Source organism: Poecilia reticulata, chromosome 7, assembly GCF_904066995.2.
Source record: "Poecilia reticulata chromosome 7, P_reticulata-male-v2, whole genome shotgun sequence".
Lineage (NCBI taxonomy): Eukaryota > Metazoa > Chordata > Actinopteri > Cyprinodontiformes > Poeciliidae > Poecilia > Poecilia reticulata.
The window spans coordinates 32,627,581-32,642,202 of NC_088836.1; the positions used below are offsets into that span (position 1 = coordinate 32,627,581).

The 14,622-nt window shown below is 42.6% G+C and overlaps 1 protein-coding gene across 2 annotated transcripts; it reads left to right on the top strand.

Moving 5' to 3' along the window:
- Positions 1 to 6,953: 6,953 nt before the first annotated feature.
- On the top strand, positions 6,954 to 10,831 carry LOC145552335 (uncharacterized). Of its 2 annotated transcripts, XM_081609534.1 has the most exons (4): positions 6,954 to 7,744; positions 7,841 to 8,290; positions 8,566 to 8,595; positions 9,137 to 10,828. In XM_081609534.1, the coding sequence occupies exons 1-3, from the start codon at positions 7,283 to 7,285 to the stop codon at positions 8,578 to 8,580; spliced, it is 927 nt and encodes a 308-aa protein (XP_081465660.1). In that variant the 5' UTR covers positions 6,954 to 7,282; the 3' UTR covers positions 8,581 to 8,595; positions 9,137 to 10,828. The 2 variants fall into 2 exon arrangements, with proteins under 2 accessions (XP_081465660.1, XP_081465659.1); XM_081609533.1 differs by having other exon boundaries at positions 8,566 to 10,831.
- The last annotated feature ends 3,791 nt before the right edge of the window (positions 10,832 to 14,622 follow it).

The following is a 14,622-nucleotide window of genomic DNA, read 5'->3' on the forward strand; positions in this document are numbered from 1 at the left end:
TGACAACTCCCTGAAAACGGTGATTGTCAGGATGTTCAATGAGACGGTCAAGGCTGAGGACATCTGTATGTGGCTGGGTAGATACTCACGGTGAAGGGCCAGGCTGTGAAGGTGCGGGATGTGGACGGCATCTGGAACTGCGCTTGGCGGGTCCCCATTAAACAATGGGAAGACCCCCAAGGCTTCCAGGGCCTGAAACATCTCCCATCCATGATAGTCCTGGGGGAGAACCGAGGCTACATTCACTATCAAGGTCAGCCAAAACTCTGCCGCAAGTGTGGTGAACACGGTCATCTGGCCGAAGCTTGTAATAGGGTTTTTTGTGGGAAGTGTAGGGAAGTGGGACACACTTTTGAAGAATGTACCAATGGGCGCAAATGTAATTTATGTGGTGAACAGGACCATCTTTTCAGAGACTGCCCAAAATCATTTGCCAATAAACTGAAAAAGAAGCAGAAAGAACAAACGGGGTAAACGAGCAAGTTGAAGCCGTTGGGCCGGAAAATTCAAATCTGCCGCCAGCTCCTCTGATTGGAGGAGAAGAGGTGGCGGCGGAGGGGGAGGGGAAGGAAGCAACCCCCCAGACAGAAACATCCAGTGAGGGGGGGGAAATGCAGACTGAAGGCGGAGCTAGCGATGATTCCCAGGAAATGGAGTTTGACAGCAGCGAGGATGCCCCCCTCCCTGACGCCCAGCTGGCTAAGAGGCCGGCACCGGAGTCTCCCTCTGACCTGACTGTCACAGTGGAGAAGAGGGGAAGACTTGAGAACCTCTTCGGTTCCTTCGGAGAGGAGACCAAGTTCTTCCTCTCAAATCCAGCCGATGAGGCCTCTTTTCAACATGTTGCTCAGCAATCAGCCCCGGAGGACCCACTAAAGGTATCGGCCTTAGAAAAACGTCCGAAACCGAGAGTCCGAAGGGGGAACGGAGCTCCGGCCCGACCTGCACCACCATGCGGGGTCGAGGAAGAGCTCTGTTCACAGGGCAGTCTCTGAGCCCCCCTCCTAGGGACTCCCTTGTTCTACTGGGGGACTTCAATGCTCACGTGGGCAATGACAGTGAGACCTGGAGGGGCGTGGTTGGGAGGAACGGTCCCCCGATCTGAACCCAAGCGGTGTTCTGTTGTTGGACTTCTGTGCTCGTCACTGATTGTCCATCACGAACACCATGTTCAGGCATAAGGGCGTCCATATGTGCACTTGGCACCAGGACGCCCTAGGCCGCAGTTCGATGATTGACTTTGTCATCGTCTCATCGGATTTGCGGCCGTATGTCTTGGACACTCGGGTGAAGAGAGGTGCGGAGCTGTCCACTGACCACTACCTGGTGGTGAGTTGGCTCCGGTGGTGGGGGAGGAAGCCGATCAGACCTGGCAGGCCCAAACGTGTAGTGAGGGTCTGCTGGGAACGTCTGGCGGAGCCCCCTGTGAGACGGAGCTTTAACTCTCGTCTCCGGCAGAACTTCGAGCACGTTCCAGGGAGGTGGGGGACATTGAGTCTGAGTGGACCATGTTCAGTGTACCCTGTATGACCGGTGTCAGAGTCTGGTCTGCATTGCCGGCAGTAAGTCGGGCTCATTTCCGGTGAGAGTTGGACTCCGCCAAGGCTGCCCTTTGTCACCGATTCTGTTCAATGTTTCTAGTCCTGGGTGAGAAGCTCGGTCATCCAGGAGGGACTCAGAGTAGAGCCGCTGCTCCTCCACGTCGAGAGGAGCCAGTTGAGGCTCGGGCATCTGGTCAGGATGCCTCCTGGACGCCTCCCTGGTGAGGAGTTCAGGTCCCACCGGGAGGAGGGGAGACCCAGGACACGCTGGAGGGACGATGTCTCTCTATGGGAACGCCTTGGGGTTCCTGGAGGAGATGGAAGAGGCTGGAGAGGGAAGTCCTTACTTAGGCTGCTGTCCCCATGAGCCGACCCCGGATAAGATGGATGGAGGGTAAATAAATATCCATTTTCCATGTTCCTGTCCAGTCTGACTGTTCAATAACTTTGAGTTTATTTTACCTGCATATAGACTAGAGATCAATTATAGCTGATCTTTATCAGAAAATGCTGTAAGAACCTTTAAAGATTCTATTCATGCTTAATTTCCTGTGGATCTCAGAGAAACGGATGGATTCAGCGATTTGATCTCCAACCCTGTTCAAATTCACGTTCACATCGTTGCGTCCGTCTGTCGTTAGCCAACAGTAGCTTCTTTAAGAAAAGACGACGATCATCCACAGGACGTTTGGGTTTGGTTTAAACCAGAACATAGAAAACTTCTCTGCGCATCTAGAGATGTCGATCGGGTCGGTTTCTCCAGGACCTGCAGTAATGTGGGTTGTCATGGCAACAGCTCTGTTTGTAAATGTGTAGTCAAAGTAAATGGAAACGTTTGGCTTCAATCTGATGTGTGATCTGGTTGAGTAGATCTACGTTTCATGTTTGCATAAATTTCTGATATTTTTATAAAGTGAATATTTTGATCCAGTCAGGATTTCTTCCTAGAATCCGTCAGATTGAATCGGCGTTTCGTTTAAAACCATCCGGAGTCTCAGGACTTCAGATTCATGTCCGACTGTCACATTTTGCTCTGCAGGTTCCAGGAAGTGAATCTTTAATCACTTTTGCTTTTTAAAACTCCTGAGGCAGAAACAGGAGCAGCTGTTTGTTGAACAGAAAGCAAATTATATGAAAACGTTTATAAAACCTCATGAAAACCTGCAGAACTGTGTTGATTTATCACTCAGCTCCTCATCAGGACAGTGAGCTGAAAACAGCCTGACTGGTTCCAGTTCATCCAACATGGTGTTTTATCACCGTTCCTGTCAGGATGGTGTTGGAGCCAAAGGCCGAGATGATTTAAAAACTAAAACTTAAAATTAAACCAAACAACATGGAGAATTCAGGGAGCTGGAGGAGAACAGAAATAAGAATAACGGGAGGAACCAGAACAGAGGGAGAGCCGGGTTTAAATACGGTCAGGTGAACTGGAACAAAACAGCTGATCTGATTGGCTAACGAGCTGCAGGTGTGAGGAGAGAGGGAAAATGGGGCGAGGGAGAGCACAGCAGGAGAAACAGGAAAATGAATCTGAGACTAAAATACAGGTCCTTCTCAAAAAAGTAGCATATTGTGATAAAGTTCATTATTTTCCATAATGTAATGATAAAAACTAAACTGTCATATATTTTAGATTCATTGCTCACCAACTGAATTATTTCAGGTCTTTTATTGTTTTAATACTGATGATGTTGGCAAACAGATCATAAAAACCCAAAATCCATGTCTCAAAAAATGAGCATATCATGCAAAGGTTCTCTGAACGAGCCGTTAATCATTAATGATTCAGATGATTAATCAGTTGATCATCTGAATCAACAAAGTAACTCTAAACACCTGCAAAAGATTCCTGAGGCTTTTAAAAACTCCCATCTTGGTTCATTACTCAAAACCGCCATCATGGGTCAGACTGCTGACCTGACTGCTGTCCAGAAGGCCATCATTGATGCCCTCAAGCAAGAGCACAACGAGAAGAAGAGGTGACCGGACCCTGAGGAAGATGGTGGAGAAGAGCCGATTCCAGACCTTGGGGGAAGCAGTGAACTGAGTAGAAACATCCAGAGCCACCGTGCTCAGGCGTGTGCAGGAAATGGGCTACAGGTGCTGCATTCCCCAGGTCAAAGGTCAAGCCACTGTTGAACCAGAAACAGCAGCAGAAGCGCCTGACCTGGGCTACAGAGAAGCAGCACTGGACTGTTGTTCAGTGGTCCAAAGTACTTTTTTCAGATGAAAGCAAATGTCATTTGGAAATCAAGGTGCCAGAGTCTGGAGGAAGACTGGGGAGAAGGAAATGCCAGAAGGCCAGAAGTATAGTGTCCAGTACCCACAGTCAGTGATGGTCTGGGGAGCTGCTGGTGTTGGTCTACTGGGTTTTATCAAGGGCAGGTCAATGCAGCAGCTATCTGGAGGTTTGGAGCACTTCATGCTTCCATCTACTGAAAAACTTTATGGAGATGAAGATTTCATTTTTCAGCACAACCTGCTCACAGAGCCAAAACCACTGGTATACTGACCATGGTGCTACTGTTGGCCTGCCAACTCTCCTGACCTGAACCCCATAGAGAATCTGTGGGATATTGTGAAGAGGAAGTTGAGAGACCAAGACCCAAAACTCTGGATGAGCTTTAAGGCCATCGAAGCATCCTGGGCTCCATGACACCCAGCAGAGCCACAGGCTGATGGCCTCCATGCCGCCTTGAAGGCTGCAAAAGGATTCCTGACCAAGTATTGATGCATAACTGAACATAATTATTTGAAGGTTGACTTTTTTGGTATTAAAACACATTTCTTTTATTGGTCGGATGAAATATGCTAATTTTTTTAGACAGGGATTTTGGGTTTTCATGAGCTGTTTGAAAAATCATCAGTATTAAAACAATAAAAGACCTGAAATATTTCAGTTGGTGTGCAATGAATCTAAAATATACGACAGTTTAGTTTTTATCATTACATTATGAAAAATAATGAACTTTATCACAATATGCTAATTTTTTGAGAAGGACCTGCATAACGACACAAAGAATAAATAGGAATAAACTAGAATCACTGAGAAACTAAAGTAGAAACTAAAGTAGAATAGAAACGAGGCTGAATTGTTCAAAGCAAGAAAATAAAGAACAAGATAATAATGGAACCAATGAAATGATCAAAACAACTGAGGTCCAACAGGCAGACAGTAAAACCAACCTGTGACTAGGTTGGTTTGTGACAGAAACCTGTTTTTATGACGTTTAGACAAACGGTGGTTAAGTTTTAAATGTTTTAAATGTTTTAAATGTTAAAGCTTCACTCTGCATGGTGGGGAGCTACTGGATAGTAGCCACAGCTGCCCTGGTTCAGACTGACTGAGACCAGGTTGCCATGCCAACGTGGCGACCCCTGACCCGGGTCAACTATATGATGCACTTAATTACTGGGAACCAAAACAATTTGAATTTCTTCTGTTTTTTCTGAAACAAACATTTTCTCTACTGAAACAAAATCTGATTTTATTTTTAAAGTTAATTATATTTAGACTTTTTATACTTCCTGCTCTTAAAGGGCCAGGAACGTTTCCAACAACCAGAAGGTTACATGAGCGCGAGAAGTTTTCTGTTGCTTTATTTACGTTTCTCTCATGTGTTTTCCAGGCACATAATGACCAGTAGCTATGTTAGCTTCAGTTGTTATAAAAAAACTGTTTATATCAAATATGACTTAACCCTTGTATGTAGAAATGGGCTCCAACCGACCCTACACAGGGAAAACTTGTATCATTTGCAATAGTCCTCTACGTTTGCCTCAGTCTTCACACACACAAGGGTTAAATTGGACTCTGTAATTTAGCATCTTGAAATTGGGTCTGTGTTTCTTTAAGAACTCCTGCTCTTTCTGAAGCTCCGCCTCCAGGAAGTCATCCAACATGACTCCTCTTTTAACCCTTTAAGATTTTTACCAGCGTTGCTCTGAGCAGCAGCTCCTTTAATGAGCTCAGCAGATGTTTGCTAATTGCTGCTGGCTAGTCTGAAGGAGCTGAGAGGGAAGGAGCAGGAAGGCGGGGCTAGGTCCACCCAGGTGCTTTAACAGCTGAACGGTTGCCATGGAGATTAGAGGATTTCTGAAACATGAAAGAACCAGAGCAACACTGCAGGTTTGATTTTCATTAAATAGCATAAAATCAAGATGGAAAAATTTAAAGAGATGATTTTTCATGATACTGCCCCTTTAAGAACAGTTTCATTCAACGCCTGCAAAAGTCTGGCATCTATTTGTTTCTAAACAAATCAGCAGCGGGGCGGGGAGGGGCGGAGAGCTCAAACCAGCTTTCTGTTGGTTTTCCTTTGTTTTTTGTTTTAGTTTTTATCTTCATTGATTCTAAAGGAAGTAACATTAAGATGACCTTTGGCCTCTACATCACAAAACTGACTTCAATATTTGAAATAAGGTGGACAAGTACGGGTTTCCATTGGTGACGCTTCAGGGAAACTGAGAGCCGTTTTATCTTGTCTCTACTGGAAGGAGACCAAATTTAAAACATCCAGGAAAGTTTCCAACAACCAGAAGGTTACATGAGCGCAAGACGTTTTCTGTTGCTTTATTTACGTTTCTCTCATGTCAAAAAGGTGCCGTGGTGGCACAGCGGTCCAGCACAGCCCCCATATGGAGGCCTCAGCCCTTGACGTCGCTGGTTCGATTCCCGGCCTGGTAACCTTTGCTGCATGTCTTCTCATTGCCCTCTTTCCTGTCAATTCACTATCAAATAAGAGCCAATAAAACCTTTAAAAAAAGATTTTCACCAGCTAGAACTAAAATAAATTTCCTCATGCATAAAGACTTTGCAGTTTTCACACTAAAACTTGGTGCACAAAACAAATGTGGATGTCTGAAGATGTGCTGAGCTCAGAGCTGCTCACCTTTTCTCTATCAATCCTGATTTACAGGAACCAGCAGCTGCTGCTCCGCCGTCACCTCCATAAATACATATGAATGTTAATTATGGTAGTTTAAATACCAGGAAGTCCCATCCTTTTATTTTTATTTTCTTTATTTTCCAGCTTTTTGTCTGAGGATAAATGTGGTTCAGTTTCATTGTTTAAGCACTAAAATATTAAAATGATGACATCATCAGGTTTGATGCTTCCTGGTCTAAATCACTGAATCAGGTTTCAGAGGATTTAGTGAGTTTTCTACTTTATTATTGGCTGCTGCACATTTTCACGCCAGGGAAAAAATGTGTGTATATTTATGCAAAGTTCATTTTTATATGCCGACTTGTACGTAAAATAAGGCGCCACATAATTTTTATGAGTACAAATGATTTACACATGAGGCCCTGGACATTCACTTGGTTTAACTTACAGTCAAACTTTACATGATTACAGCATAAAGTCAGTGTTAAGTAACTGAACATATGAATTATTATTACTGCTCATCGGTGTCTTTACTATCAAGGTGAATAAGGAATGTTTGAAGAGAACTCCCCTCCTCCACAGGACAGACTTGCTCCGTCTTGTTCCTGTGCATCATGTGGCGACAAGATTAAAAATGTAAAGACAGAAACAGAGGAAACTCTTTGGTTGGGCGGAGTTTGTTTCACACCATAACAATGATGAGGCCTGTTAAACTGTAGAAGTTGACCAATCACAGCAGGTTGCTCCTTTTAAGGTTGCTGTGACTCAGAGGGAGTTTCTACTTCTGAAGATGTTTTGATGCAGAATCTAATAATCTGATCACAGTCGCTGTGTCTAAAGACTTTCACGATGACAAAGATCAAGAGTTTCCTTTTATCTCACATTACTCACATTGCCACCTACGCTATGATCATTGTGGTTTTCACACACAATGTTTTATTTGAGAGAGAAGTGGCCTGCACCTGCAGGCATCCGGTGCGCGACTGCTGGATCTACATCACTCTTCCAGTTTTCACCATCATGTTTTTGTTACTTTGGATGAACAAAGTCTTCATGGGTTCCTGCAGGACGTGCAGCTGCCAGATGCTGTGTGACTGTAGCTGTAGAGGGAAATGTGTCCGTGTGGTTGTTCTTCAGACTCTGAAGGCTTTTTTTGTCGGGCTGCTGTGGGTCGTCTCTGTGCTGCTGGACGGCGATTGGCTCGCCTGCTGTCAGAACAACCTGTTTGGACTGCAGGATCTGATTCCCTGCAAGGCCAACAGAACCATGGAGGAGCAAATCATCGTTGACGACCTGAAAAATTTATCAAAGGTGAGGAGCATCTTTATTTTTACGTGCAAGATTAGATGTGATTAACCTGTAAGTTTTTTGACAGCATTATTAAATATTTGCTACCTTTTGCTTCAGATTATTGGCCTGGGAATGCTGTCTAGTTTTCTCTTCCTGGCTGTTTGCTTCTCAGCAGTGAGATGGAGGAAATGCTGCAACTGCTCTGCAGAGGGAGACAGAAAACGCTCTGAAAGCTCTGCAGAGGGAGACAGAAAACGCTCTGAAAGCTCTGCAGCAGGAGACGGAAAACGCTCTGAAAGCTCTGCAGCAGGAGACGGAAAATGCTGGAATCGTTTCACAACAGGCTGTGAGGACTGCCTCTGTAGCTGTGATGGATTTGCTCCCTATGAGCTGATCGTTGTAAAGGAAGGAGAAAATATCGTTGACCAGATCCTGAAAGAAAAAGCCAAAGAAGCTCTGACCCGAAACGTTGAAGAAATCCTGAATCGGAGCAACAAGAACAGATTTATTGAAGGTTTTGATGCAGCTGAAGAACTGATGAAAGATCTGTGGCCTCAGGAGAACCAGGTAACTATCAGACATCTGAGTTATGAAGCTAATGAGCCCAAAGCAGATATTTACACCAAACCTCTTGATTCTGTCTGTGAAACAGAATAAAAGACTTTAAATCCCAGGAAACTTCATTTAGAACAAGGAGATTTTTTATCACCTTAAAAGTCAAACATTTAAATTCACTGCAAGGAACCTGGCAGAAGCCAGAGGATGATGTCGACGTTTCCTCCCCCATCAGCACCAAAACACAGCAGAGCTCAGAGTTCATCTGAAACATTTCTGTCTTTCAGGCCGATGCATCTTAGGCGCCTGTATTAGAGGTAAGTTCATCAGTTCCTGCAATGTAACGTTAAATTAGTTTTCCACATCTCCACATGTCTGAACTCGTTTTGTCCGACTTCCTGTGGACAACATGAACCTTCAGTCCAGTAAATCCTCCGTTGCTCTTCAGCATGCAGTCTGATGGGTATTTTTCTCGAACCTTCATTAAAAGAACCACAGACAACGTAAATGAATTTTATGACCAAGCTTTTGCAAAAGGAGACTCAGCAAGCTGCTCCTCCGAGCCGTTCACTGAGCGTCTGAAGACCTTTGGTTGCAGCTCGTCTTTTATTACCAAGCAGAGACAGCAGAGATAATTTATTACTGCACACAGGCAGTTTCTAAGATAGGGAGTATTCCGGTTGATAAGAAGGTGGAAACGTTTTTTAAGGTCTGGGAAACACAGGTAACTGTTTCACATGAAGACACAGGCAGATGGGCCTCCAGGTCACACAGAAGAAAGAACTTTAAACTGAACATTAGACTGAATATGAACTAAAGTAATAACAAAATGATAATACCAAAATATCTCTATCACAGTCTGTTCTAGTTTCCTCCATCCTGTCCTGGTCTGAGCTGAACGTCTCAGGCCCGTCCTCACCGCCATCACACTGATGGACAGGAAGTCCTCCTGCTGGTGGCAGGACATTCAGGTCCAGGCTCCTGAGGACAACAGTTATCAGGACTAAATCCAGGAAGAGGCGTGTGGATGTGCTGATTTCCCTGCAGCAGGAATCAGGAGCTGAAGCTGCAGAACAAGCTGGAAGTTCAGCTCAGACCAGAAGAGATTCGTCTTTCTGAGCGGAAGAAACGATATTTCTGACCAACATGTTAATATTTTACATCCATCCACACATTGCATTATTAACACTCTTTCTGATTCATTCTGAACTTTTAACGTGAGAAAAAGAAGCTTCATTGTTTCAGGAAGAAGTTTTACAGTTATGGAAACTTGTGGATTAACCAACAGGTTCATGCTCCTGATTTCAGGTCAGCAGCTGATTGAGAACCAGAATAATAAATTGATCATATTTATGTTTCACTGACGTCGGGAAAAACTCAGCATCTGATTTCTGGTTTCTATGAAGTTTCTTCTTAATGACATAATATTTTTCAGGCGCAGCGACCTTCACTGGACCAGGAGGAGAGTTCAGACTCACAGCAACATGTTGAACTGGTTTCATCTTCCTGATACCAGAAATCAAATCAAATTAGCAAAATATCAGCAAAACAAAAGGTTTTAGTGTAAAAATATTAATTTCAGGTTCAGATGGATGTGAAAACAGATTTTAAAACATGAATAAACTCCATGAAATCCACATCCTGTTAAAATCTCTGAATAATATTTTGCATTTATGTTTTACAGTTTGTGTATTATTTTATATTACCGGTAGTATATTTTATATTCTTTAATTTTGCAACAAAGATGAAGCCAGATATTTAAATCCACTATAAAAAAACATTAAATCAAATTAGAATTGTCCTGTTGTAGATAAATTAGGATTATTGAAATTCCAATAGTTAAATAATAAAATTATTTTTCATTATTATTATCCATCACTGCAACATCAAGAGGCAGACCTCGTAAACGGAGTCAGAGTGAAGCTTTGGAGTCCTCTGACTTGATAAACGCTAAAATGACATTTAGGATTTACTGACCTTTGACTCTGAACTGTAGAAGCAGCTGAACCAGATGTAGAGTCAGAACCAGGACTTCTGGACCTTAACATCAGGTCAGCAGAAAACCACGGGCTCCTTTTCAGCCTGAACATCATCTATAATCACGTTTGTCCGTCACTGGAAACATCTGCTGGTTCCTAAATTCTTCTCGACTCGTTTCAGTCGTTTTCAGCTTCAAGTCCTCAGAAACCTGACGACCTTCGGCTGCTGGTCTTTTTATAATCCTGATGTCAGAAATGATCACTGATCAATTTAATAAACATTTATAGGAGCTGACTGGATGGAAACATTTCTCCAGTTTTTTAATGTTTTCATTTAAAAACAAACAGAAACTTCATGGAAACGGCATCATGCTAATATTCTTAGAAACTCAGACTTGACATGTTTGTGTAACACAGTTGATGGGTTTATAATTTTGTATCATGTTATATATTAAGTTTTACATTAGGTCACATATACAGTTGAAATATTTTTAGATCTGCTTTTTAAAAATCTTCATTTTTTCTGACGTTAAATTAAATCAGAAACATTTTATTCTGATTTTATGTAAATATTTGATTTATCTGTTTATTCTTGGTTTGGATTTTAGCCTCATGATGTAAAACATGTTGATATAAATATTCAATCATGTTTTAATAGTGTGTTCATGTTTATTACAGGATTTCTTCATTATCTGAATAACTGCAGTTTTGAAGTTATTTTTTCTTTATTTTCTACTTATAAACAATAAAGATTCTGTGAGATTTACGTCCCTAACAGATGTTGCTTTTGAACTTTGTATATTCCAATTTATCTTGTAAATGTATGTTTTTTGTTTGGAGGAAATAACTTGTTTTATAGGTCAACTGGGGCCTCGCATCTAAAACACTGCGCAGTTTTGGCACTAAAACTTGGCGTACGGAAAAATTTAGGAAAGTTCGGTGCACAAAAAAAGGGATTCATAAAGCGGCACGTGTTCACACACCTTTTCTTTATCAATCCTGATTTACAGGAACCAGCAGCTGCTGCTCCGCCTCCAAACATACATATGAATGTAAATGAGTATAAATACCCAGAAGTCTGTCGTCACGTGAAGCAGTAACCATGGCAACGGCCTTGTTTGTAGCCGTTTAATACTTATATATGTTATTTAAAAGGTGCTTTGAGGAAACATAATGTCACCTCACAAAATAAAAATACCTTTTAAAGAAAAAAATAAAAATAAAAATGTCTGAACAGCAGCAAAGTGACCAGCCGGGATTTAAAGACAGAAAGTCTTTGAGTGGGAATGTGGACGTTTATTCTGAATAGTAGAATCATGTGTACAAGAATTAAGATGCTTAATGTCCATAAAAGTGCTTTCACAAAGCTGGAGGCTCCACTGAAGGATGGCTGCAGATGGACCGGTACCGGTACCACACGGCTAAGTTCTGCTCAGAGCTCCAGGATGATCAGTCTGGATTAATCTAAACGATCTCTGATCAATCCTCCCTCTGAATCCTTCCATTGATGATGTTCTCCATCAGAACCAAAGCTCACCTTCACGCAGCCACTTATCCATGTGACTGCACACACACCTCGACCACCTTAAATAATCAAACCTGTTGATTATTGTTAATCAGCAGGTTGGAGTTTATCTGCTGATCCAACCCTGTTTTCTTTTTTTAGTGAGAATGAAATGACCCCATAGATGCATTTCATGAGCTTTGGCTCACTGACTGATGAGTTATGAAACAAAAACTGAGGAAAAGGACTATTTACATTCGATACTTTTCTTTTCTTTATTTTGTGTGCACGTTAGCTTATTGTCTGAGGATAAATGCGGTTCAGTTTCATCCTTTACGTTTAAGCAATTGTTACCCTGCAACCTTGGATGTCTGTATAAGATGATCTTCCCTCAACGTGTGATGCTGCGGTATGAGAAAGACGAGACACACGTTGAGCTTCCTTCACCTTCAACCAGAAGATTTATTCTGTGTTATAAACACACTTCATATACAACATACTTCAGGTAGAGAACCATTAACTTCATTACATCAGAAATGACTGTAATATACCTTTAAACTAGAGGTGTGCCGATTGAACGGACACCGATCATAATCGGCCGATTTCCGTGAAAAAGTGCATGATTGGTGATCGGCGATCATTGGCTCTTGTTGCCGATCACCTGCATCTCATTTCTCAGCCTGCCTGTGCAGCTGGTCTCCTCTTTCCTTCACTCTGCCAAACGCGCAGCAACAAATCCTAAGCGATGTGGAACTATAACTATGACGCACTGAGTGAATGGGGACGTTTGCGTGTTGCGGCGGAAAATTGAAGCAGGTCAAAATGCATCAACACAACGCAGCTAATATGACATAAAAACAATGACATACCTGACGGAGTTTGGCTACATCGAGGCTCACTGCAGTAAAAAGACATGGAGGATCAGATAGCAGGTAAAGCAGCACAGCTACAAACACTCACCCGGATTAGCATGATGGTCAGAAAGCTAAACAAATAAAATTATTTAAGTCTTGGAGCTGCGATGTAAGACGCTGGTTCTGCTCTCGCTGTTGAACCGCTGCTACGCTACAGGTAGTAATATTTCACAGACGGAGCGCCGCTTCTGCTCCACCTGGTAGTGACTCTCACACCGAACCTCTGTTTAAAGCTGCAGCATCTAACCTAAAAAAATAAATTTTACATACGTATTAAAACTTTCGCTGTCCTAACATGAGACAGATAATCTCTAAAAAATAATGGATCTCCTCCCTGCTCTGCATAATTACTCCGCTCAGTCAGAAACAGCCACTCAGAACTAGCAGTAATCAGCTAGCCGCCATGCTAACAGGAAGTTTTCATTCAGTAACTCTGGATTATTTATTGAACCTGTTTTTGCCTTTGAATGTTAAGTTTTATACTTGAATTTCTTTGGCAACGTCGAGAGGTTTTATTTGGGCTCTTTGCATTATTTAGCCTCTTCAGAGCCTCCATATGTTATCAGTCTGTTAAAGATAATTTTACTGACAGCAGGACAATTTGCACAATGCCTGTTTAGTTTAGTTTTCTTCTTGGAAAAATTGATTAAAAACAAGTTTTTGTCTAAATTAAGGTGAATTCATGGTTCCTTTTCCCACATAATGTAACCGGTAGTGTTTATGATAAAAAAAAAATAATTATTATTATGTGATCGGTATCGGTGATCGGCCCTCGTGGGTGATCGGTATCGGCAGGAAAAATCCTGATCTCTAGTTTAAACCAAACAATTATTCTTTTAGCGTGCTCCAGTTATCATTATGAATTCTATCAAATGACAAAATGAAATCACAAATAGCATTTACGTTTCTAAACCATATTCATTTTGTAGTTAGTGCTTTAAATCCGTCTCAGTCCTTCAGCTAGCTCCTCAGCTAGCTCACGCACGTGCAGAAGTCCGCTAGCATTAGCTCCAATTAGCCTTCAGAACAAGTCCTGTTTTTGGACACAACAATCACAAAACGAACTTCGCGACTCATTAGTTGAGATTCGATTCAAGAACCTTTTCAATTCTTCCAAGAAAACTAATACATATGTATAAAACCATATTTTTTCTGACCTGTGGTATGAACACACGTTGAGTTTCCTTCACATTCAACCGGATTTCTTCTTCTTGTGTGCTCAATCTTCTCTATGCCACCAACGCGGCAGCAACCCTAGCGGTTGTGTGTGGAATTGCACAGGACTAACTAAAATTACACTAAAAAACTTATTACAATACGAAATTAAAACTAAAAAATTTAAATTATGTTGGGATGCCTATTTTCTTACTTATTGTTTTTATTTACTAATAACTTGTTTTTCATGTTCTCATGTTTTCGTGGGGATCTTGTTCATAATGAGGGAAGAAGGGAGATCGACAGGCGGATTGGGGCAGCGTCTGCCGTGAAGCGGGCGCTGTACCGGTCCGTCGTGGTGAAGAGAGAGCTGAGCCAAAAAGCGAAGCTCTCGATTTACCGGTCGATCTACGTTCCCACCCTCATCTATGGTCATGAGCTTTGGGTCATGACCGAAAGAACGAGATCACGGATACAAGCGGCCGAAATGGGTTTCCTCCTCCGCAGGGTGGCTGGGCTCTCCCTTAGAGAGAGAAGCTCGGTCATCCAGGAGGGACTCAGAGTAGAGCCGCTGCTCCTCCACGTCGAGAGGAGCCAGTTGAGGCTCGGGCATCTGGTCAGGATGCCTCCTGGACGCCTCCCTGGTGAGGAGTTCAGGTCCCACCGGGAGGAGGGGAGACCCAGGACACCTGGAGGGACGATGTCTCTGCTGGCCTGGGAACGCCTTGGTTTAATATGTAAAAAAAAAAACTAGTCTGAACAGCAGCAGATCCTGAAAGAGCAACAGGAAGT